General features: G+C 42.9%; 1 protein-coding gene across 2 annotated transcripts in view; it reads right to left on the reverse strand.

The window, feature by feature from the left end:
• The window catches only part of znrf3 (zinc and ring finger 3), a 74,012-nt gene extending 49,162 nt beyond the window's left edge, over positions 1-24,850 (reverse strand). For both annotated transcript variants that reach the window (XM_010787365.1, XM_010787364.1), the window contains exon 1: positions 24,396-24,850. In XM_010787365.1, the coding sequence (XP_010785667.1) occupies positions 24,396-24,626 (231 nt within the window). In that variant the 5' untranslated portion in view covers positions 24,627-24,850. The remainder of the gene's footprint in view (positions 1-24,395) is intronic.
• Between the last annotated feature and the right edge of the window lie 1,448 nt (positions 24,851-26,298).

Raw genomic sequence — 26,298 nt, forward strand, 5'->3', positions numbered from 1 at the left:
TTAACCAATTAACCTTTTAGTCTAGAATGTTTAAAGGATCATTAGATTATCGTCACGCAACACATCACATTCAAATAAGATTCAAGCTCTAATTGAAATCTGAACCACAATATCAATATGAAGATACATCTCAGTATACTATATTTGTTTAAAGATGATCATTCCATCAAGATATATTGCATCTAAAAGTCAACAAATCATAATACCGCCTTTCACCTGGAACAAAAGCATATTTCTATCCGGCCATTCTCCATGGGACATTTTAGTATTCAGCTTCACAGTATGTGTGAACGTTGGTGGAGGCGGGGAGATCAAACGTGTCCAGGGCGAGCAGCTGACCCATAATCAAAAGCTGTACCACCCAAACCCCGATGCTTTTAGATATTAGATTAAAGGAATGGCAAACACTTCAGATGACCAAAGTCACTTTCCAAATATACACAGTGTCCATTGCATATCAAAGTGGAGAGCGGTAACATGAAATCAGAGTGACTGTGGACTCTCACACAGTTACAGCAGGAGATGAGTGTTGTTATCCCGCCTCTCCACAAAGGAGAGACAGACGGGCCTTCTGCAAAGGTCAGGTTCATATTGGACACACACACACACACACACACACACACACACACACACACACACACACACACACACACACACACACACACACACACACACACACACACACACACACACACACCTTAGTCAATGACATGTGTTTGATGATGATGGTAGGTGAATGCGAACAGGACTTGCAGTATATGCACATGTTCACACATTTAAAATAAAGAGTCATAGATGTTGGACTTTGTACAGTAAGCGCAACTAGCCCTCTCTCCTTACCTCCACTTTCTCCCCCACCACACAGTTTAGGGAGGGAGGCGAGGTGGAGAGGCAGCCAGCATTAGCGCTGGTATCAGATTAGGGCCGCCTCTGACTTGTTTTCTTTAGGAAACACTTACTGCAGCTCCAAATACACCGGAGGAAGTGCTCACCTACAGCACTTCCGGATCGGATGGATAAGGTCACACTGAACTCCGGGGAAAGGGATGAAAAGTGAGCGCACCATCAAACCACATGTGGAATGTTTTCAGTAACACCAGCAAATTAACCCCATGTTTTTCTTTCAATGTACCAACCTTTTAAGAAAACAAAGAAGAATAACTGGTGAGGCTGATTTCCTTCTCACAAACTGCTGCATGTAGAATCAACCTTTGACACTTTTCAAAAGTATTTTTCTTGGCTAGCGTTTGTAAGGGTTTTTTCTTGCTTCCCCCTCTTTCATTTGCTTGCTCTCTTGGTTCTGTGAATGGATGCATGATCACCTTTCATGACAACCTAGAGGGGGGAAACAGGAGTAAAGCCCGATCCAGGAGCTCAAGGCCCTACGAGGAGCTAATGATATTCCGGAGGAAGTGGGAATGTGTATAAATAAAGCCATGGTCATTTCCAAGAATGATGCGATGGAGAAACATGGATGGGGATGCAATTATTGGTGGTTAGTTGGAGATAAGGGAGTCAACAATTGGCCTCCTAATTTGTTTCCTTAAGTGAAAGTCTTGGATGGCAGGAACAGGCACATCTGCAGCTATGAAGATGCCTCCAAGCTGCTTTTGTCTTTGCTCTAGTGTTAAGGATAAGAGGCATGCAAGTTGTCATACCAATACTTGCAAAGTCCCATCAGAGCCAACTGGTTCATTGGCATGGATCTTTGTATGCAAGTCTTTGTGGGATATTTGATTGCCGATAAGTTGCAAGAAATTGCATTTCAGAAAAGCCAAAGTTATGTTTGATGAGACTTCCTTTACCAAAAAAGGTCAAACATGCTGTTGTATCTTGTCAAAAGACAGGAATTTTGTATGTTTCCATTATTACGAATTGCTAATTAATCTTTGAATTAGTAAAGCAGTCTATGCAATCACCTCGAAGCCATTACCCTGGGCTTCATGATACAACCTATACAATGTATTTATTCAAAAGCGCAATTATATAACCATTTTTTAGTCTGGGAGGTCTTAGACACAAGGTTGAAGGCATCAGGATGGACCAGTGGGCAGGTTTATCCCACCGCTGAACTTCAAAGCAGCAACCATCTCTGCATGTGTTTTGGGAGCCTCTCCCTGCGCTTATTCTGACCAAGCGATCAGGTTAGACAAGTCCCTCTATTCAGAGCTTCACAGTAATACCGATATCCCCAAAGAGAGGGAGGAGGTGAAGAAAAAGAAGGGGGGAAAAATCCTCGGGGGAGATTAACTCGCAGCACCCAACCAAGCCAGTGCTGGGTTCACTGGCTCACTCAGTCCTATCTTACCCACTAGCCTCTTGTTCTAAAGCAAAGCATGTCTTTGATACTCGACTAGAAGGAATCTGGAGGCGTTACAGGTTTCTTTTGTGCTTTACGCTGCACAGAGAGTCTGTGTGTGTGTGTGCCAAGGCTGGGATTTCTTTTCTTTAGCCCCCTCCCTCCCTCCTTTCTTTCTTTTTCTCCCTCGTCCTTTTGCCTTCATCTCCTGCTCCCCTTCCCCCACCCCAAACACTAAATCAGGGAACCATAAACCTTTTCCCTCGTTTTATTGGTAACCATCACAAACTTATCCTGAAGCTTTATTAAAGAGTTTCAAACCTTCAATACTAAGTTGATCAAAGTGACCATATTTTGGGGGGGGGGAGAACCAAAGGTGTTAACTGCTTCAGACTAGTTTGAAGCTTGGATAAGAGGTGGGATATCGGACAGAGAGGGAGGGGAGGGGCGAAGGATGGTTGGGGGTGTGAGGGTGAGGTTTGACTCCCCTTGGAGATTTTCTTAAACCCATTACATCAGCTTTTTTCAGCTTCATGGGCACCAGGTCCGGGGCTTTTGTGAGCGTAGAAAATGACCTAAATTGACATTCAGAATGGTTTTGGTTGGTTAATTGTGGCCAGGCATTTTTGGCAAAAATAAAACAAGACTCCATGGCCCTGCTTGTTTAGGCCTTTGGCAAATTCTGCTTCTTTGTAAGCATGGCCTCCAATGAATGTTAATAAGTGGTCATACCAGAACATTCTTAAATGTGCCTAAACCTTGCAGATCAAAAGGCTCCAGAGTAGTAAAAATAAATAAGTAGCCTACAACATCAACGCCCACCCTGCGTTTCAACTTCCACAGTTTCATCAACTGTGCAATTCAAATGGCCAAAAGATCGCACCGCTTCAGCTATGCCCTGGCTTTAGAGCGACAGTTTTTCCATTTAAATGATCACAGAAATTTACATTTAGAAAAACATGGTATAAGCGTTTGTTGTTTTGTTTTTTTCAATGAAGGGTGAGCAAAATCCATAGGAAAATGTGAAATAAGAAATAAAGCAGCAGTCCTGCTAAGCTCTACCCACACATTCTAATCAAAAGGCTACACAATAGCTGGCCTAAAATACATAAAAAGAAAAAGGGAGAATTTCAAAAGGGGGCCACTTGCTGGAGGCGGGAAAACTGATCAGCAACTCATGGACTGTCAAAAGCTAGTGGGAATGTCAAAAGCATCACTGATCTCTCTCTTTCTCCCCTAATGTGATCAAAGAGGGGTCCATTCCCTGGAGGAGGTCTAAGAAAGAGAGGGAAAGAAAGTGAATGGAAGCTTTGGTGCACCATAGGAAGCCGGCCACCAGCAGCAACCAAGCAGTGAGTACAAAACAACACGCTGTCTCTCAAGCTTTTTTCCAGTCCCACGGCAAGAACGAAGAAGAGTGAGCCGAGAAGGAAAGACTGGTTGGACAAACAGTGAGGGGTAAGGGCTCAAAGGGGCCTGGTTGCCCGGGTGAGGGAGACCCAATGCTCCAAAAATGTCCACATCAAGCGTCCGGCTACAGGCCAGGCCCCGCAGAGGTGCGCTCCCAGTGCGCTCAGGTCAGTGGCATGGACAAAGGGAATGAGACGGGGCTACCCTGGCAGAGCAGCTGGGCTGGGAAAAGAAGCTTAGGACTTGAGGAGAGGTGTGTGTGTGGTTGGGGGAGGATGAAGGGGCAAATGAGGGTAAGCAACCACAGATAATTTAACACCCCAAGTTGCAAGATGGAATGTGTTTCAGGTTGCAGAAGTATTTTTGCACCAAATTTAAAAATGTTCTTTTAATGTAATCCTCAAAAGCAAAAACACAGGATAGGATAGTTGGCCCACATGTTTATGTCATGGAAATCTATTTTGGATTACTATAATCTAAGGAATATCTTGCTTTTATCAGTTTGGTATGTCCAATAGCTCCTTATACTACAATATCCATGATCCTTGCTGCTATAGGAATCAGGTCAAAGAGACAGATCTGTAGAAAATTCAACCCCTTTTCAATTTCCAAACAGGAACAAAATACCACACCAGCTCAATTCCTCCAAAATGGACCTAAACAACCCTAAAATAAGCTGAACTGCTTTCATTTCTGTTGGGTTTTCATCGTTCACTGAATGGATGCTTACCTAACTGCACTTTGGGTGTTTTATTTCCTTTTGTTGGCAAATCATCCAATACTTTCAATGCAGACTTTTACTTCCAAAAACCTGCACGATCGCCATATGTCCTCCCAGATATCCATTTCAATACAAATATTTCTCTAATATAAGATACCATAACAAGCCAGACACACCTTTTCCTGGATGCATGAAGAAACATTGTGTAAACAAACCAACACACACTGATAAAAAGGGGGTTGGGGCTGCAGTGGTGATCGGACAAACACTGTTCTTGGAAATTTGCCGAGCAAGGCTATTGTGCAGGCGCGCGGTAAAGAGACAGAGAGAAAGGTTGGGGAGGTGAGGGGGTGGCGTTGAGGTTGCTTCAATGGCCGGCTCCATCAGTGAAGATAAAAGGCAGAAAGGTGCTGGGCCAAGTTGAGGCCTGGTCGAGGTGCTGACAAATGATATGAAGGATGTACTCAGTTGACTCTCTCCATCTTCATTTTTGCATCCAGCCTTATGTTTGTTTATCTTCTTATTTTCTCATCCGTTATGTCATGTTCTACAGATTTTCTTTTAATCCTTTCCACTCCTATCGTAAAGTATTATTGAGTCGAAGAGATCCGAGTCCAAGTAGGTAAAATGCTCACAAATCAGCAGCAAATCAGAGGCCATTCTGATTGACACCACATCAAACACAAAAAAACAATATCCGTCAATTCAGCATCAATGGCCACGCCATTCCCCTCTCCCCACTGGTAGCGAGCCTAGGTGTGAAACTGGACTCATCTGGTCCATGCCTTCAACACCGTCCGCATTGACTACTGCAATTCTCTGCTTGCAGGCATTCCAGCAAAAACCACTCAGAGACTGCAATATGTACAAAACTGTGCCGCCCGGATGCTCACAAAAACACGCAAATCAGAGCACCCCCATCCTTCACTAGCTCCACTGACTCCCTGTAACACACCGGATCAACTACAAAGTCCTCATAATGGTCTTCAACGCCATCAACCACATTGGCCCCACCTACCTACAGGAACTGCTAACCAGAAAACATTCCCATACCTCACGCACACTCAGGTCAGACAGCTCCAATCTCCTGGCTGTTCCGCGGACAAAACTGGTCACCATGGGAAACCGTGCTTTCTCCTCCCTGGGTCCACGTCTATGGAATCAGCTTCCAGAGAACATACGGACCTCGGCATCACTCTCAGTTTTTAGGAAAACCCACCTGTTCCACACCGCATTTTACTGACTGTCCTTTATTTTATTTTAAACCTTTTATGCTCTTAACCTTTTATATATTTTTTTTTATATTACCATATTTTATTCAATATGCTCCTTTAGATATCTTTTTATTTTTGTATTTGTCTTATTATTTTCTCCTTATAGCTTTGTGAAGCACCTTGAGATGACGTTGTTTATAAAGTGTGCTATATAAATCCAATGTATTATTATTATAACATTTGTAAAGATTCTAAAGGTCAATGTTTGAATACATTTTAAAAAGGGATTTGAGAATATTTGGCACATTCAATACTGGATCCAGATTTGATATAATAGAATAACAAGTAGTCACCTATAAGAGCAGTGAACAGCTTGATATGTGGATTCTCCAGAGAAATAGACACAGTTCTTCTTGAAGGACATGTGTAGTTCTGTAGTAAGTGTGACCCTTTTAAAACTGTGAACTCCACTTTATCTGAAAAAAGGGGAATATAATTCCCAGAGTTATCCTGCATGTGTGTATCCTTTTACTAGTCACCTCAGGGCCACATGGTCCGAGGGTCTGGGTGTGGATCCATGTCACCCGGGCCATTCAATCCCCCTCATCTCAAACTCCATCAAGCCACACCACCGCCTGAGGACAGGGTCTGTGGATTTCATACATTCCACTGTGGGAGGGGATACTCTTAAGATTCTGCCACTTAAGTGGTTTTGAGTTCAGGAGTTGCCACTAAGAATTGAATTAAAAAAAACATGTAAAATAACATTCCCCAACCACCACAACTCTGTAAATATTACCACAACATCAGTGGCAAGTAAATGCAGAGAAAGTGGCATAAACTGAATTTGTCATGCCTTCGTCACTCGACTAAAATTCCCGAAAACGTACGGTTGTGCCCTGGGCAACAGAACATTTCCGTTTCTGCTGCAAGAGCAAAACAAATAGTCTACATGAGGTTCAAGGGGAGAGAAAAGTAAACTTTAATTGGTGTGGAAATAATTCCATTACCATAAAGCTCCCTATAAAAGGGTGACTTGTTCTTTTGATCGCCCCAGAGAGTGTTCATGAAGTCACTGTGGGAGCAGCCTGGGCCCAGGGGCAATGCCAGCCACCAGAATTCCACCGAACATTTGTTTAGCAGCAGGCCGAGTGCAGAGTGGTGCACAAACGCAGTATTGTTCCCCCCCTTTCTCACTGGTCGCGCTTCCAGAGGTAGAAGCTGACGGGGCCGGAGAGAGAAAGCGAAGGAGAGTTGTTGGGTTGAGGGCTGAGGGTTGGGACCGTGGGGACAACCTTCGCTCAAGAGTTAAACATCAAACCTGCTTTACACACAAGCACTTCCTGCCATCAGCGTTACTGGGGACGCTTTGAAGAGGTAATGGCCAACTTCTAAAGATCAGGTCATTTCACAGTCGAGAGGGCTGTTCCATCGCTGAGCGGTCAAAGCTCTTTCGCCCCTTTACCTCCTCTTCTACTTTGAGGCTAATAAATTATACAATCATACACCAAGTTCCTCCGTCCTCCATGTCTTTGTACGAGGATATTTAATAGAGATTTATCGGCACAAGAGTTCATGACTCTAATGTCATAAACCTCTAGGGATCCATGTTATTTGATTTGTTTTTTTTATTAGAAACAAGGAACCACTTAGCTGGCTGTAACCTCTGGGGCATTTGGCTCCACATCTAAGAGGATTGCAGGTTGCAAGCACTTTTTTTGAAAAAAGCGACAGCAATGGCAAATACTTCCTCTGGGAAAGAAAACCAAGCTGGAAAAACAATCTATAGTTACCGTAATTTAGACAGGATGTCACAACATACCAACTAAAGCTTTTTCTGGAAGCTCAATGTAGGGCGCATAGGAATGTGCAGATTTGGGAAATAAATGACCAATATGAGCTGTGAAATGTAGTGCTGAAGGATTGAGAGTCTCATAATAAAAAAGTGTGGTTTCGAACAGATTTAAACTGCAGGTTGATTATGCGATTTATATTTAAAACCCATTTAAGAGCGGCCATTGAGGCATTTGTTGGGCTAAATCAAGTCTCTTTGACAGGAAATACAGACCTTTTAGAAACGTATAATGAGCGTGATGAAAATATAAAAGAGGACAGAGGAAGAGGAAGGTTCAAGAAAGGTCTGTCTCATCATGACACCTTAAGGATGAATATCTAATTCTGAGGATCCAAGAAAGTTAAAAGCGGACAAATGCATATTCAAATGGCCTGGCAAGTCTGGCCTATTTTTGCATATGAAATTCCATTGCAACTAAGGGTCGGGACCTCTGGGTTCTTAAAGAAAGAATGTATGACCTGAAATGGGAGACCAAAAGGGCTGCTTGCATCCCCTGGCCCCCCAGCTGGGAGGACAGTATTCGGATCAAAGAGGCTCTGTGAATCTTCAAGAGTGGCGACTGGGATAAACTTGGAGGGCATGTGAAGGCTCCGGGAGAGCTACCGCTGTACATGCATCGCGTGTGCAATCCCATCTTCTCCTTGTCCGTTAATAATAACAAAATAACACCACATTAAATGGCACCCAGCCATTAGAATCCCAAGGGCGTGCTGCTAGCATGTTAAATGGAGAGTCACACAGTCCGGTGAGCAGTGCGTTTACCTCACGTTTTTTTATTGGCCGGCTGCTGTATAAAAACAGTTTGAAGAATGATGACACCTCTTGCGACAGCCCTGGTGGCTTCTTTTCTTCTGAAAAGCCTTCCTGTACTTCACTTGGTGTGCATGGCTCTCAAAGGCATGTGCACACAACATCTTAACTACAAATCTATTAACAGTCGCCTACAGTCTGGAATCAGTCACTGCTTATAATCTTTTAATTTGTCAATGTCAACAATCTTTTAGAAATGAAATAAAACTCAGAAATGTGTCAAGTCAAAATGACATACTCAACTCTTATCTAATATGAATAAAGGCCTAACAAAGATCATGGAAAACAAGCATCGAAAAATGCTTGGATAATATTGCTATGAAAAGTTAGCATCGATGCAATTCAGAAAATTCAACCCTTCACGTGCAAACACAGGTAGGAGATATAGCTTGCACCTCAGGCCCTTTACCCCGCTAAACATGTGTGTATAGGTGTACCGTGCATGTCAGGACAACAAGAACTGGTCATAGGCAGAAAACAGAGTGTCTTTTGTAAGGAGAACCAGGACGACCAGCATCCCCTGTGGGGCTTCTGCCCCTATGAGAGAGCTAAAGTCTCCAGACCTCCAGCACCTAGTCAGCCAGCCAGGGCCCAGCCCGGAGAAATCTGTCATCACTACCACAGAGGCCTCTATTCATCCCTGCAAAGACAAAGCCAAAAGGGAACAGCAGCCATCCAAGGCATCCCAAGCATCCAGATATCAACCAGAGATATCATTTTAGGCTTTTCTGAGCCCATGCTTTCCTTTACCCGCCGTTCTCTCCCCACCATCCCTGATATTCGTCTCCTCCGCACTCAGGATTGATCGATTTTGGTGTTTCTCACGTGCTGCAAGGTAGCACAGATTGGGATTTGTTGCCAATAAGTGATTTTGAACGACAGTGAATTTTTCTAATTTTCTTTTCCCTTGGTCTCAAGTAGGGATGCTCCGATCGCCAATTTTGAGGCCGATCGCCGGAATCAGTATCGGCCGATACCGATTGCCGATCCGATCGAGTGGGTGGGGGCTATGGGGATCTTCCATTTAAAGTGATGTTTAAAACTCAGTTAATGGGGCTCATTCACTGGCGCTTCCACAAACAAAAACCAACATAATTATTACATTCAAATGAAGTACATTATTCAAGTTTACATTAACTTTGGATAATAACACAGGAGAAATGAGCGATCACCGAGCACCGATCGATCGGCAGACAGTGAATATCGGCCGATATCGATCGGTGGCCGATCGGAGTATCGTTAGTGTCAAGTATAGGATGTTATTAGGTGCACATGTCCTGCAGCAGTAACAGTTTATAACCAGATGCAAAACTGGGGTACGTTCACAGTAAAATCATGTCACTAGTTCTTGGTTGGGTGGGATACATATATAGTAAAACGAGTGTGACATACAGTGTTTGAAACAGCCATCAACACATACTGGAACTCATTTTGCACCATTAAAAAAAAATTTCAACCACAATATACCAAGTTAGTCACCAGAAACAGAGAGTAGCCTGAGAATTGGTGCAGGTGATGAAAAAGAGCCACCAGTTTGCAAAGCTTGAACTTCATCAGCATCAAATCCAAATATAGCGAAAATGAATGAATTTCTTGCACTTTTGTCAGGATTTAATACATTAACTGGAAAGGCATGTGTTTAAATGACAGTGAGGCTCACATTGTTCGGTGTGCATCGCACATTTCCATGTCAGACCCTTCCGGTCGGGCCCTCCTCTGGCCACACTGGGCCCCTGAACTCAGTGGTGAAATCTCCACCTGCTGATAATATCAGCTGCCTCACCGCTCCCCCTCCCCCTTCACCCCCTTTTTCCCGGGCATGTGTGGCGGCCACTGATAAAAGAACTGTAGATAAGAGGAAACACAAGCTGTGATGAGGAACACATTGCCGCCAGGAGGACAGGACAGAACATCAGCCCGTTGGAAAGGGACAAAAACGAGAGAGATAGTAAGAGTGGAGGAGGCAGAGAGAAAAATCTGAAAATGATTAAAAAAGGGAGAACATTTGCTAGAAGAGAATAAAAAAAGCAGCTGTGTTTCGCAAGGCTAAAACGGAGAGTAGAGAAGGCTCTGTCAAACAAAACCCAACAACATTAAAATATGATTGATATGAAGAGTTGAAGGTTATACAATATAGTATATTTCTGAACCTAACCAACTACTTGTGAAATTTGGAATGCGTGTGGTTTGTCAAAAAAACAAACAAAAACTTACTGCAATCAAAACATGTACCCTTAAATACGACATGGGACGTAGCATAAATACATAGTACTGTGTCCAGACAAGAACATTGTTGTTGTCTTTCGAAAGCTCTACTGCTCTACTGTGCAAAGCTTTAAGGGGGATTGAAAGAGTTATAGCCATGGCTGGGTTTAGAAATACTCCTATAATATGCATATTAACGGTGGTGGGTTTCTTTCTATCAGGAGAAGATTATTTGCTGTTATCAAGCAGCTTAGACTACCAGCACCGATCACAAACTCCATCAGCTGATAAACAAACCAATCGTCTGCAATTCTCTGGAAAAAGAGTGAATGTAAATAAATCGGAGCTGTTGACACAGGCGGAGAGTGGAGGGGACAGGTGCCACAATGACACCAGCGACCTCCAGGGGATGTATGCATCCCATAGCGGTATCCACTTTCAAGATGGACACTGGAGGGGACAAACCAGTTGGTCCACACCCAGGGGTGTGAGCACAGCAGCGTGTCGGTTGGCCACAGCCAAGGAAACACATGTGGTTTTAAGGCAACACATCACATGCATTGTTTGGGTACCTTTTGGTAAATCAAAACAAATTGTAAAAATTGTTTTGTGGTGAACGTCTCCCTTTTGAAAAAACATGCTCGCTTTCTACTCCGCTGGGCTTATTGTTAGCAGCGGTGGATGCAAGCAGCATTGGCATTCTTAAAATGTAAACTAATATTTATAGCCCAAAATAATTTATTTGCCTGCATTTAACCAAGTACGCCCTGCTCTTGGCCAGGCTTCCTCCTATTGGCTCGGAGTCAACCTAAAGTGTCCTGCTAATCCAACAGTTGTCTGGCTACGCTTAAAGTCACCTCTGAGTCCAGCTCTAGCACTCGCGTCAGGAATCCACAGGCTCTTTGCATACCGAGTGGCCGGATATCCTCTGGTTAAAGAGGGCCCTCTAAGCCAGGGCCATGTGTCGGTCGACTGGGGAGGGTGACAAGGGGTAGGGGTGTTTGGTTCTGGCTGGGATGTACAGGCAGTACTTTAAAAAGGAGTTTAGAGTGACATCAGCATCACTTTGAGTTGACACAAAACGAAGTGAGAGCGGCCGGTTCAGGTTCCATAGAAACCCATTCCATTTTCCTGCAGATCTCCAGAGTCGCACACTGCGCCGGCTAAAAGTGCAGTTGCTCCTTCTCCAAGCCCGCGGATCTGTGCATCCTTGAATGGCTTTTGTGTTGCTGCCGGGGCAGAACAAAGTAAGTTCAGGTTACTGCACTCCTCCCGTTATTGGCCCACATTGTCTCTAATTATTCTAGCAAACATTGACACAGCATGTGTGGTCTCACCTTTATACCCCTTCCCCCTCCCGTGCTTAACAGAGTAAGAAAAGACAGAGAGAAAGAGACCGAAAAAAACAAGACAGAAAGAACTTATGAAAGGGAGGGGAGGAATAATAAGACAAAGAACTGTACTTGTATTCACTGTTTTGTGCTTCATTATGATGCAATTATAAGTAAAATTGCCTTAAGCTGTACTGAGAGGCTTTGTTTGTTTTCTTGTTTTCAAGCATTGTATACTTGGGGGGTTTCCTCACCTTTCTCCCATGCCGCCTCTCCTCAGCTCGTGAGAGAAAGAAGGCACCATGCCAAATCAAGCTCTGAATGCATGAGCAACCAAGATAAAACTCTGAAGTTTTCTAGGATGCAATAATCAAAAACAGAAAAAACAGCCACAACTTTAAAGCTAAATCCCACACTCTAATTTGAATTCTGAAGCTTTCCCGTTGCTGGGGTGCTTCCAACTCCGACTTTTGCAAAACAATAATTATGAAGAATGTATGCATCAGTAGCTTACCAAATCCTCTGTCCATGAGCTTAGCTCGAGGCAATGCTGCAGCAAAGCTGACCCAAATATGCTACATGTGGTTTGCCAAAAGGAAATGGCTTGAAGTTGGGCACGATGATGGTCTGGTGTAAGATCAAATTCAGGAAAATATAGAAATGGTCTGAACAGGAGAGCTGTAAAATTGACGCAGAGTTTTGTTAGTGTTGGGTAGCAGTGCTATAGAAAACCTCAGAGTGTGAAGCCATTACTGTGAAATTCCCATTAAAGTCTTTCTGAGCAGATCTATTGCAGATTTTTACTGGAAGCCATTAGAGCAAATGGACTGACTCATCGGTTAGGAAGTAAAGCTGTTTCCTCAGATGGGTATTTAATAGTACAGTGGACTGAAAAAAAATGAAAGCTCATGGTGTGTTGTTGTTGCTACATCACTGCAGTATGCCACTTCACTACAAAGCATGTTACTGAAGCTTAAACCTACAACCTTCATGTTTGGGTGGTACTGTAAAGTCCATTCCTGCAATGAATGAATTTTTAGTTTTAGTTTTTCATTTGCTTAGCTATGGTTCCTTTGCTGTGTAAATGCCTGGTCAGAAATCAGACTGGGTTTTTTCAGTAGTCATCCCCTGGCTGCAGCTTCATATTTATTGATAGATGACAGTGGCATCAATCTTCTTATTTAACCCACAGCAAGAAAGCAAATAACAAACCTTTCTAAAAAAAATTTTTTCCAAAGATGCTTGGACCAAAATAAATATGAGCTTTAAATGTTGCGTAAATACATCTACTATATACAAATTACTACTCCTTCGCATTCGTTATACGACACAGAGTACAATTGGCGAGGCCACTATCCAAATCTCCGAGCCACATCCCTGGGATATGTTTACTTCGAAATGCCTGCGGGATGCATGTCACCCCAGGGGTGACAATTTGACTTTGTGACATGCCTGTGGGATGCAGACAGAATAGCAAAGGGCTGTACAGGCAGTCTTTTTTTGTCATTCCCATCTTCTCCCACCATATCTTTCCTCTCCCTCAAAACAACATTCTGAGAAACTAGATTCTTGACATGTCCATGGATAAGTTATCATTAGGGAGATAGTGCGTTTGCACAAACTGTCCATACACTGCCAAGCGAAGAACAGTGGAGATCTCCGTGGTGCCTTTTAAAAGAAGAAAATGTCGCTTTTACATTCAACAGGAGGATGAATCTGGATAAATATAGAATAATGGGTGAGATTGAGAAGGCACAGTGACATGAATAACAAGGTTCTTCATGTCACTGCACAATTTGATCATTCCTTCCCATTTACCCTCACATCAGTGATCTTTAATCTGAGTTTGAAAAAATGTATGATTGGAAAAAAAGGCACATGACATTTTTAACCTGACATCAACATGCGGGGCAATGAGTGGTGAACAGATGGATTGCAACGGGACTGCAATGGGCACAGCTGCCAAGGAGTAATTGTCCTGACATTTTCATATATACACTCAGGTTCATATTGAGCCAGGGGGGCTTTGGAAGGTGGGGATGGGTGGGGTAGGAGGACTACAGGAGTGCGCATACAGTTTGCATGACAGAAAATGTCATATGCATTAACTTAACTGACCGCGGCGTTTCAAGATGTTATTTAGATGAACATGTAAGTGATCTACTGTAAATGCTTTACTGTATAAAGCTAAAGGCTTTGGTGTGCTCTTTCTACGGCTGCCACCTGAAATTCAATGATACGAGTTATCCATAAGTAGACTTCACATATCTTTTTTTGTCAGTAAGAATGCCTTACACCTTATTTAATACTGTAGCAGGTGAGTGCTTCCAATTGGTTTTATTTCTGTAAGCAGTGTTTCCCACAGGTTGTAGGCTTTAAATCTTAATGGTGATGACATGGCAATTTACATTCTCAAAGCATGGTTAACATGACGGGGTGCTCGCTTAAAGCCGGTCGGTTGGGTCGGAGAAACATTGCTCTTGAGTACAGTACACCTTGAGCCGCCACCAGCACTACGTATGCCCAGATTTGGGGGAAGGGTGCTGCAAAATTGACAGCCGGAGCCACAAGCCAACTACAGCGTTGAAATTGAAAAAGAGTCGAAACCTTGTATTCAACAGCCGAATGTGCTTTTTGGTGTAGAAGAAATCCAGTTTAGATACTCTTATACTTTCACTGATACAAAATATAATTGGGGTTGTTGTTATTTGACTGCCATGTCCATCTTGTAGGAAAAGTGTAATTGGTCGGTTTGAAAGCCAACATAGTGGTAGCACTTTGGAATAAAAGTCAGAGCTGCAAATGGGCTTTACAAACTGATTTTAAATTGATCAACCAAAGTTATTATAAATTAAAGCAATTCAAATCAATTGTCATCAGCACAGAATGTAGAGCTTTGCTTGTAGAGTCATGGTAATGGTGCTTAAACCATTAGATAATTAATCCATTAGTTGGTTTTAAAAGTTAATTATAATTTTTTTATTTATAACCGCTTTCAATCATGACACATGTAAGCTAATTTCCTCTGTGGAACATCACTATTAATTAAATATCTTTGGGTTTAGGACAGTTGGTCAGACAGAACAACTATAAAGTGTTTAGTTGGGCATTTTCCAGAATTAACTTTTAATAGAAAAATAATCCAAAGATGAACTGCTAAGGAAAATAATTGGTAGTCACAGCACTACATTGGAGCTCTGGTAAGAATTGTGTTTTGTCTCAGTCCATTCCAGTACAGCGATTAGCTGGACGGTCCTATGATAGTCATGAATTGCTATACTCCACATGCTAGAAACAAGGAGGTCTCCTCTTTACAACCAGCAACAAAGGCTTTGTGCTGCAACCCTGACTTCCAAGTCTGACCCAGGATGCACAAGTTAAAAGGCCGACCTCCGATTGAACTCCAAATAAATGAAAGTGCAGCTGTTTACTGCTAATTTAAAATCAAAAAGGGGCTTACAATCACAAAACAAGGGCCAGGAAAAAAAGGACTTCAATCAGAGGCATGCAAATAACCTTTGGCAAACAAAATCAACATCAGTGAATTATTGCTCTGCGCTCTCAATGAGGGAGATATTCTCCTGCAGTGTGTCTCTCTCAACTGTCATGGGAGCTGTCAATGAGTTATCTGCCTGATGATCATGGGGGCATTTTGAAAGTATCTGTAGTCATGCTTGGTTTAACACGCATTACAAGAAGTGTACACTCTTTGCCTCACACAAACACACACAAATACGCACACAGGCAGTGTATAAACTTTACAAAGAACAACGTCAACTGTTCCACCTGTTGTGTACTTAAGGAACGCCCAGTGGATTAACCTATCTGCTGAAATCAGATAAAAACCATTTGCCGTTCCAAGTCCTCCATCAAAAATGTAAATAAATCTCCTTTCAGCAGTATCCTTACATTAGCATAGTGCCATGAGGTTAGCCTTTGCCTGTGAGGTGTTCTAAACTCTCTGGCTTCAACATAACTCTCAAAGTATTTTTCTCACCGTGCTTGTGCAAGGGAACACCTCCACCTTTATTTGCATGGGAGTGGATTTAGCTCGAAGGCCTGCAATTACATCATCATTCAGTTTTGCAGCGCCCCACATATCGGGGCCGGCATTACTCAGAGAGGCCTTTGAAGAGTTTGGCCCAGCCCTTGCGCTCTCTCTCTCTCTCTTCTTCCCTCCTCCCCTCCACCACCCCCTCCCTTCGGCACTGCCTTTGATGTTAGCGCGTGGAGTTGCACCAAGCGTCGCGGCCTCCCAGGCCTCCCCGCCTCGCCTGATCCTATCTGCTCAGGCGGCACATTCATGTGGTTTACACCCGCAGCACGACTCCCGGCAGCTATTCACCCAGCCCTGCAGGCCCCTCCCTGATCAGGGTCCAGGGGCTGGAGAGGGATGCAACATGGCCTGAGCAACCGGCGGGGGTCGAGGGGAAGGACAGGAGGAATTGTGGAGGCTTTATCAAAGCCCAAGGCTGTACTACAGAGATTTTATTGGCAGGGTATGTTAGTGAAGGCACTATATTTGTAGATTCATGAAAGGAAAAGTCACACCTGACCTCAAGGGATTTCTGGAAGGCTTTGAAAGATTGAATCAGAATGCCTTGGCAGTCTTACAGAAACTGTGATTTAGATATCCTTTAAAAAATAAATATAGTTATTTCAGAGAGCAGTTTTTAGGCAAATAAAAAAAGACAGCACAGAGAAAAAGAGAAAACCCTGTGCGCAAAATATCTTCAGCATACCAATGACACAGAGATTACATAAAAAGAAAGCACATTTTTCATTTAAAAAAATCTAGGGCACAACTATAGGCAACAGGAAAAGGAGGAGTTGGGAAGCTGCAGTGATATATCTTCACCGGAGCTAGAGGACATGCAGCAGTCTAATGAGAAAACGATGCAGAGATAACTCAGCATGTTCTAGAGTCTAGACCGATCAAGCAAGCCCAATCCATCATTCCTCTGGCCCCATTGTGTTACAGCAGCAGCTTCCTTATTACTTTAACAACTACCTGCACACAGACACACACACACACAGCCTCTAGAAGCCATTGTTAGATGTAGTGTTAAGGCAGAGATGAACATGATGGGGTCAGAGCTTCCACCTGAAACTGATTTGTCCCCATCTGGCACCCCTGTAAATGACATTTGCCACGGTTGTGTTGGAATCCATTAAGGGAAACGAAAAATGCAGAGGGCCTGTCAGGTGAACCCTCACAATATTAATATGATGCATTAGGGCCGATGGTGACAGTGTGCACAAAATCAGCAACGGCTACCTAGAACGATATCAACTGAAACACGGGCTTAAACCTATGAGTATAAATCAAAACGACAAGAGGGCACAATCTTCCTTCATTAAAAGCAACGTTATGTTTTGTAGGCATATGAGGCTGATACTTATGTAAGGATGTACACAAAAGAAAGAACTTTGAACCCGGTCTTCTTGAACTTGAGCGAGTGGGATGGATCTTCTGATAAGACCTTTCTTTTCAGAAAAACAAATGTGAGTAGTGAGAGGACTGAGGGCACACGGATCTAAGTATATTAAGAGGTAGGAGGAGAAAGAGGCAGATGGAGTGTAGTGCTCCGAATGAGATGGACTCCCAGTGCAGCTACCTTCCTAGTCTATTGGCAAAAAAATACAACAAAAGGAGAGGCTGGCGTTGTGGCCTTCCACGTTTAGTCAGCACATTCCTGGCCGACAACAAAGCACGCCTCTGCCTGGATGAACCACTGTGAGCATTGTCATTTCATAACCCTCGATCCCTTATCCTTTGTTTTGCAGACCCTCTGTGTCAGTGGATAAAAATATGGGTTGAGGGAATGGAGTGGGTCTTTCAGCTCTGTTTCATCAAACGCAGGGGCTAGTCAGAAAGAAAGGGAAAAAAAACACTCCAGGCTCTTTTTCATCTTTGACTCGTTACAAATGTGTTTAAAAAATAACTCCAGTGAAGACAGGCTGAGTAACGGGAAAAAAACGTATCAACTATCAAAGCGTGACATTATCTTATGGTACATTTCCCAGCACTCATCAGAGAAAAATTACAGCCTTGGGGCGAAGATTAATTAATATTTCCTCATAATTTAAGCATAAAGCAGAAGACAAACACATGACGTTCATACAAATGAGCTCGGACACATAATCAATAGCAGATCAGGAGGAGAGCGTCATGGGGGAATAGGGTTCCCCTGGGAGAGGCTTGGATAATGGAGAGAAAGCAGCAGCGAGCACCAGTGCTGACTGCTAATCTTTCTTTGAGTGGAACATCAAAGGTCGGCTCAGCCACTCAGCCCAGTGGAAACTAACATAGCTACTGGGGCCACCAGTACCAACTTGCACTCGTTCCAGGTGGAGCTGAGTAGATTGTTTGGACAAATTATGCAATTTGAAGATGTTGAATCGTTGTGGGAATATAGGCAATTATCATTCTTTTTTAAAACTTTTTTTGGCTTAATAACTGACTTAAAATGTATTGATTACTTAAAATATTTGTTGACATGCCGTTATTTGTAAGATTACAGCAAATGAGGGGGAGGGGGTCAGGATACCAAGCAGAGTTGGGTGTAAAGGCCCGGACACACCAATCTGACAACAAAGAACTGACACAGACAGACTCCGACAGTTGCGTCGGCTCGCGTCTCTGCGTTTTGGCCATGTGTCGCACTGGAACACACTACAAAGACTTCAGCCGACGGCCAAGACGCACGTAGGAACTGCGCATGCGTGAGTGGCAATAACTCTCCTTACCAGCAGGCGGCGGTAGTGTGTATTCGTCATTCAAAAGAGGCAACAACCGGAAGACAGACTGAGTGATACACAGAGAGAAGAAGAACAGACTGCGTGATATAAAAAAACAACAAATAGCGTGTGCGTTCCATTTTCAATCTACAACGAGAAGCTCATGGGGCTTTCCAGAACCTGTGTCGAGAGCTGGAGTTAAATGAAATCTCAGATTTGCATTCTTAATAGTTTGTTTGGGTCCCTCACTTCCGTTTCCCTTCTCATGCACTGATTCGCTAGCTGAACAGCCAATCAGAGTGATTTCTTTTGCCGACTGCCCGCCGATTCAACACGCCGGCGGGTTTTTGGCCACACTGCGGCTGGGTTAAATGCAGAGGACACATTTCATTTTAATGTATGCGAGTACTGAGACAATAAATAAATATAAATCATAATAGTATGCTCTTTCTGCGCTTCTGCTTAACAGCGTGTTGTCAGGTGTCTCGAATTCGGAGCGTGTTATGAAACCTTTTGGAGAAAAAAAAAATTATAAAAAAAAAAAAAAAGATCTCTCCGCAACGAATATTCGCTGCTGATTACTACCGAATATCCGAAGCCTGAAAAATGGTATTCGGGACAGCCCTTTTATCCACTGCTGTAAACACCATGTCAAACCTCAACTACAACTGAATTTCTTATAATGAATTAGTACATGCTGGTTGAGAAGAACTAGGTGTAACTCTCACTTGAAGTCATACACATACATGCATTATAGGATGAATAACACATTTTGGCTACACCAAAAAAGAGCAGACTGGTGGTGGTAGTGGTGGGTAAGTGTGTGTGTGTGTGTGGCGGGTGGTGTGGTGGGGGGTGTCAAGCAAGAGAAAGAGAAAAACAGTTTAGTCTGTTCTATTCCGAAAAGGGGAGAAAGGCAGCCTCAAATTACTTTGGCTGGGACATGAAAGTGAAACAGGGTGGCGGTTAAGAGACGATAGCACTTAAAATCCAGCTGCGACCGCCAAGCCAATAAATGGAAAAAAGTAGGGAGCAGTACTTTTAACCTTTTAAACCAGCATTTGTGTACTGCTACTGTTGCTTTGGCGCTGGGAGTGGCCCGGTCCCTGGCACCTCCCGTCTGGGCCCGGCCCATTATGGCCTCTTGGGGTTTCCAGCCTGTGGTGAAAAAAGCGTACTGGATGCCTTAAACCACTAAAGCTCTCATTATAGTCTAAATGCAGCGCGACATAACTCTTGCCAGCTCCAAGGTAGGAGCTCCAGTATTTAAGCTCATCGTTGTCTTAGCTCAAAACCACGACTTTCCCCCCTGCACATCCAGTTAGAAAAAAAAACAGCCACTTCCACAGAACCACATCACGAAGTCTACCAGCTATAGTTACTGGGACCTCATGTGCATGGAGATGAAGTTCAAAGGTGAAACAGCTCATGGGTGTTGGGAAACTATATCCTCTTCTTCCTGTCACTGGATTCAGGGGATGTCCCTTCTGGGAGGAAGTAGGCGAAAGCCACATTATTCCCTCTGGTTCTGGCCGACGACAATATGAGTTCCATCTGGTCCTCTCGATGCCCCTGCCACGTCCCTGCTCTTCACTCACATGCTGACAGCAGATGTGCACTCATGCAGTGCATCGCGGTTCATCTTGCTACAGGAAAGACAATTTTGGCGTCCGGGAGACAATAGAAAATGATGAGAAGCAGAATGAGGGGTTGTGCATTGTAGAGTCCATTCAAGAAATCAGATTAAATCTTGAAGCATAGTGCTTTCAGTATCATCTGCTACTCGAGGTGGCCATCTTCACACCTGGGTGACTCAATGAAAACCCCTTTATCAGGGGACAACAACAAAAACAGTACTAATATCTGGCTTTTGTACTCAGTGGAAAAGGTTACAATCGCCATAAATCTATCGATCATAAATCGATCAATTAGATTTAGGATTTGAAAATTATAAAAGTAGGGTGATCTGTCTCTTCAATTTGTGTCAACCACAGACCTTATTTCGAGCTATTTTCCAAAATCCTATGGAGAAATTGCATTGGTTTTTGTCGAAGGAACCGGAAGTGGTAAAATGCTAACTTACTTCCGGGTTTTAGGACTGTGGCAAATATACAGTGTGTGATGCAAGTGTAAACAAAAATAGGTAAAAAAAAAAAGGTAAAATCACTTGACATCGGGTGTATGATTATAACTTGTAAATTGCAAAACATACACTTAATATACTCCATTAGGTGATCAGACTCCATTCAGACAACTGTTATTTTACCTCGCTGATCTTTGTTGAACACACTTTCTTCAAAATAGTCGGGAAACAAAATTATAAAAATCATCTTTAAAAACGGAAAGGTATACTTGTCTACTTGTAAGTGGAAAGAAGCATACAGCTCTTTTTAATGGATGTTCACAGTATACAACAACTGCAATTACACATTGATTTTGACTATAAGGGGACAAGTTGGTCATGCCATTATTTGCCTCATTTAACAGGCTTAGGTCAAAACTGCTGTTACTATGCGGAAAGGTTTAGCAAGATATCCATAACTGTGATGTTATGTAAAGTATGTCCAAGTCCTCCTTACCTTTGTGTCTCTACCAAAAAACTATTTATTATGGCCCAAAATGGTGCTGTTTATTATGTTATTTAACTATTTTTATTCTGGTAGTCTAACCAGGGAGTCTTTAAGTCAGGGACAAGACGTGAATACAATTATCAACATGTCAGGATGGACAACCTGCCAAGTACCAAGAATCAGAGTTAAGAGCCAAGGATGTAAATACACTCTAAAATTGTCTTAGGGAAATGCCTGTTGATACACAAACAAACACAGACATAGTCTCATGTCTTCACAGAGTGATTTAGGGATTGATTACTTTGCTATTAGCGAGTTGAACTGGAACAATCAGGGAGCTGGTTTGGGAAGCCTGGGGTTTGGCACTGTGGCCAGATCTGTGTCGTCATGCTTCCCCCCTTAGAGCAGAGGGAGAAGCTCTAATGCCCCCCCCCCCCCCCCAGGCAGCATTTGCCACTTTTTGCAGTATTCGGGCAGAGCTGAGTGTTAGCTTTAGGGAATTAGCAAAGGCAAGTTGGAGTGTATGAGCGGTGATCGTGGTTTGGTCCTTGCTGAGGAAACTTGCCAAGCCCCCTCTTTCCCCTGTATTTGAACCGATACCTGCTGAGGTCTGGCCACTGCTGTACACACAAGGTAACGCAAACCCCTCAGGGCTCTGTTCAAATAGCAGAAGAGAGGACTAGAAGGCACCATAAACCTCAAGCACTCTGTTCAAATGAACACGAGATAGCAAAGGCCTTGTAAGTGGGAAGAAAAGTCGACAAGTGCAATGGCTGCAGAGGTCAGTGCGGACAACTGGATGCACAGGAAACTGAATATTTATGTTCAACCTAATTCCTGTGTAAAACTATATCCTTTACAACACCACAGCAATTTCCCAACACGTTCCTGCAATGTTATTTCACAAGTTGAAAATATGCAAGTAGGGAATTTGATACCAGTTGAAAATTATACTCTTCAGGTTGTATGGTTTTTATTCATTGTCAGTTTCAACTTCCATAAATCTTTGATAGAATAGATGTTGTAAGAAATTCAGGGGAGTGCGTCGTGCTGGACAAACTGCCCCTCATTATAGCCTGACAAAATATAAGCTGCCTCTAAGTGGTCAGAAGCTATGTTAGCAAAGAAAGCAAACCTAAATAGATGCGGTTTGCGATGTAAAGCTGAGGTCTGACATTTCTGTGTGGTTACGGAGTGGCGCCAAATGGCCATCACTGTGTATAAACAGGGGCATTTTTTGTGCTGAGTGTCCCCTCCTTTGATCCCCACATATCGTCTTTATTTCAAAGTAAGAGGAAAACAAAAATATATATGTGCTCTGAAAAGATGCTGCTGAGTGGGTGATAGACATTGCTGCAGAGAGATAGAAGGAAGGTGGTGCAATGTTTTTAAAATACAAGCTCAACATATTAAGAGAAAGTCAAAAGTGATACAGACATTGCTGCTGAGAGATAAAAGGAAGGTGGTGCGAGATGTTTAAAGTACAAGCTCATCATAATTAGAAAAAGTAAAAAGTGCAATTAGTCGCCATCTGAACCCAGCTAACTCATGGTAGCGTGATGCAGAAATTCTACAACACTGTTGAGGTTTCTTGTGATGCAGCCCACCAGTACGCACTTGACGCAACATGGTGAACTTGCTTAAACTCAAATGTGTATTTGCAGCATATAAACAGCCCCCCCACCCCTCAACTCTCTGTCTCGCTCACCACAGGCTGCATTGTAACCCGGCCTCCCACCACAGACCAATGATCTCATGGAGCTCAATCGTTTCTTATGTCTGAGGTCACACTTCAGCAGATACTGACGTTCACACGACCAATGAAAACAATAACTCAACTGCTGTGGTTTGGTCAAGTATTCTTCATACGGTGACACCTCAGTGTTCATCTTGTGATGTTCCAATGTCAAACTTCACATCAGAAGAACCGTTCATAATGAAGCGCCATTCAATCAATCACAAGGGACTAAACTTGTTGGCTCAACAGTCAATCACAATCTTCATCTAAATTAACTTGATGTGCATAACATACAGTTTTATAGATACCTCCAGATATAAAAGCAACCACTTCAAAGGGATGATATAAATACTGATATAACTTAAAGTGGCTTTCCAACATTTAGGAATAGTTTATGATCCCATTATCAATAATAACCAGAACATGCTTAAGGTCAGTAAATAAAACATTTAAATCTGTGGCACATGACCAAACCCCAACACCTTTGCTACCTTACAAGCAGTTGCCAAGCAGATTGGGCAAGAATTATACAACTTCAAATAAACACTTGGTTCTGGGGAAAAGCTTCATATAAAAGTGACTTGTGGATCCAAGCATAGCCAGCTCTAGCCAAGTGCACTTGTCATGTTTGGGGCCAGGAAATGAAAGATGGAAACATGGAATCTTCTTCCACAATGACTACTTGTTTATCTATTGTTTGCATGCGTTTATAAAAGACTCATAAAATGGTTACATGTAAGGCTAAAACAAAAAACATGCTAGTGTTGATGACTGCTACATAGTAACAGCCTACAAGCGGCGGGACTAGTGGGTTAGTTTACACTTAGCTACAGTCAATACAAATAAACATATTCCACTAATAAAACCAACAATTCACATTGAAAACAGCATATTAGTCCAAAACTCGCCACTGGATATGAAATACAGCCAAAACTAAGCACAAATAGCAGCCTCATAGCCTTGTTGCTGTTGTTACACGCATGAAACCTGCTCGGTAAAGGTTTACTAACTTTGTGCAAGCAGTGGGAGGTTCGTTACTTTTTAGGGAAGCTTCCGAAACGCTCGTGTTTCGGGATTAATGCAATCAACCGTAATGTGCACAAGAGAGCTCCAGACATCAACAAAATAACCTGCAAGAGCATGTTTTCCCTGTGAATGAATTCCACAAGATAGGAGCCATCTTGTGACCGCATATGCTTGCAAGCTTAGTACCATCCTCTCTCTCTCTCTCACACACACACACACACACACACACACACACACACACACACACACACACACACACACACACACACACACACACACACACACACACACACACACACACACACACACACACACACACACACACACACAATATACAACTATTGTCAACCACCCAGCCTCTGTGGAAAAAGTTTTTAAAAGGGCAGCTTGATAAAATTACACCCCGCGTCCCGGTAGTATTGCTCGGGACTGCTGCTCGTCATTCCCCCCGTAAAGAAACAGACTTTACACGTACTTGAACGATCTCCCCCTCCGCGCTGATAGTGGCTCCTGCTTTGGAGAACCGTCCTTGCAAACCAGTCGTGTACGTAGTATAATCTCCATTGGGACTGGACTCGAACAGAACCACTTCCACAAAGGCAGTATCCTTGGCAAAAACCATACCAAGAGAAGCGGCAACCACGAAGATCACCAGGACCACCGCGTCGGGTACACGATCTGAGCCTCTCCGTGGTAAAATCATCATCTTGCCGGCTGGATCTTCGCCGATCGGGACATAATTTCACACGGATTTATTAATCGGGTGTAGGTACTCGATCTCAGGTCTACGCGGGCAACGGGCGATGCGTCAAAAAAAGGCAGAATTGTGCAATAAAAGCTGAGCCTGGGCTGGAGCGTGTTTATTTCACCACTGCAAGCCTTGTCAATTACATTGCCTGCAAACGCTCTCTCTTTCTCCCTCCCTCTCTCTCTCTCTCTCTCTGTTTCTTTCTCACCCCCTCCTCCTCCCCCTTCTACAAAGCGGATCTCCTTTGATCTCAAAACACGTGATTATTTTTTTAGGTTTTTTTCTCTCTCTCCCAAAAGGGATATATCCCCACCCACCAATCTTTCTGACCCTCTCCGTTGCACTCCCCACTCTGGAGTACCAGCACTCAGTTAAGGAGGCGCCGCAGATTTGGCTGCTCTGCAAATAGGAGGACTTGTTGTTCGGAATATACTAAAGTCACACGTTTCGGTTTGAGTAAAAATATGTTGTATTGGATTGATTGCGAAGCAGAGGCAACGTTTGCTCTGTTGTTTCAACAACGGGTATGAAAAGCCACCCAGTGTCCTTTTCCCACGAGTTTGACACGTTTTTGGCTGCAGTTCCACCTTAAAATAAACATTACCCTCTTCAGGACGCTTCATGATTTAACCCGGCTAATTTTTCAATCTGATTCAGATTTGCTCACCGAGAGGTCACAATATAGTAAACAGTTTGACTATTTTCATTTTAATTGAGATTTATATAGTTAGATTTTTTTCAGGAACATGTATTTTGATATATATACATATGTTACCAAAAATCTAATATTTTCATATTATTATCATGTATTTTTCCCTTCCAATCTGCCTTTCATTCATTAATTTAAATTGTTCTATTGCACATGAATTAAAGGTAATCCACATGCATATATACTTAATTTCAGCCATTTTACAAACCTCTTAATGTTTGAATGTAATTTGACACAAACAAACAAACTGTTGCTGTTTTTTTAATGCAGAATAAGACAATTATTTCTCAATCAGTCTTTGTTCAGTATAAAGAGTCTATTGTGAAACTTCCACGCTGAACAGTTTCTTAGGATCTTCTGCCTGGTGACTTTTTTCAGCCTGTCAGACTGCTCATTATGTGTCATTATGTCTGTTCCTTATGTGCAAATAAGAACACTGTGTCTTTAAATGACGCTTAAAGAATAGATACACACACACACACACACACACACACACACACACACACACACACACACACACACACACACACACACACACACCTTGCGCTATAGGTGATGATTTGAATCTTTGTGCAACTGAACAACTCATCAAAAGAGCTCATGGTGCCATGCAAGGGATGACGAAACTGTACATTGTTCTGTCTTTAAGTAACGAGACTTGAAGGCGACAGTGGACCTGCTATATGTTTTCAGTTTCACCCACAATGGCTTTTTTGTTTTAACATAATAAGGCAAAAAAATTGAAAAATACCACTTCAGAAAAGCCTGTTTCCTTTAGTTCTATAAAAAGTGGACAAATGAAGGGTGAGCTCTGCACAGTGATAGATGTAAAAAAAAGCCAAGAAGACAAGGTCTCATCTTGCTGTCAGCTGTGTGGCAGTGTGATAATGAAAACCAACTGTGTGGACTTTTTAGGTTCAA

Source organism: Notothenia coriiceps, unplaced genomic scaffold (assembly GCF_000735185.1).
Source record: "Notothenia coriiceps isolate Sejong01 unplaced genomic scaffold, NC01 NC01_scaffold00030269, whole genome shotgun sequence".
Lineage (NCBI taxonomy): Eukaryota > Metazoa > Chordata > Actinopteri > Perciformes > Nototheniidae > Notothenia > Notothenia coriiceps.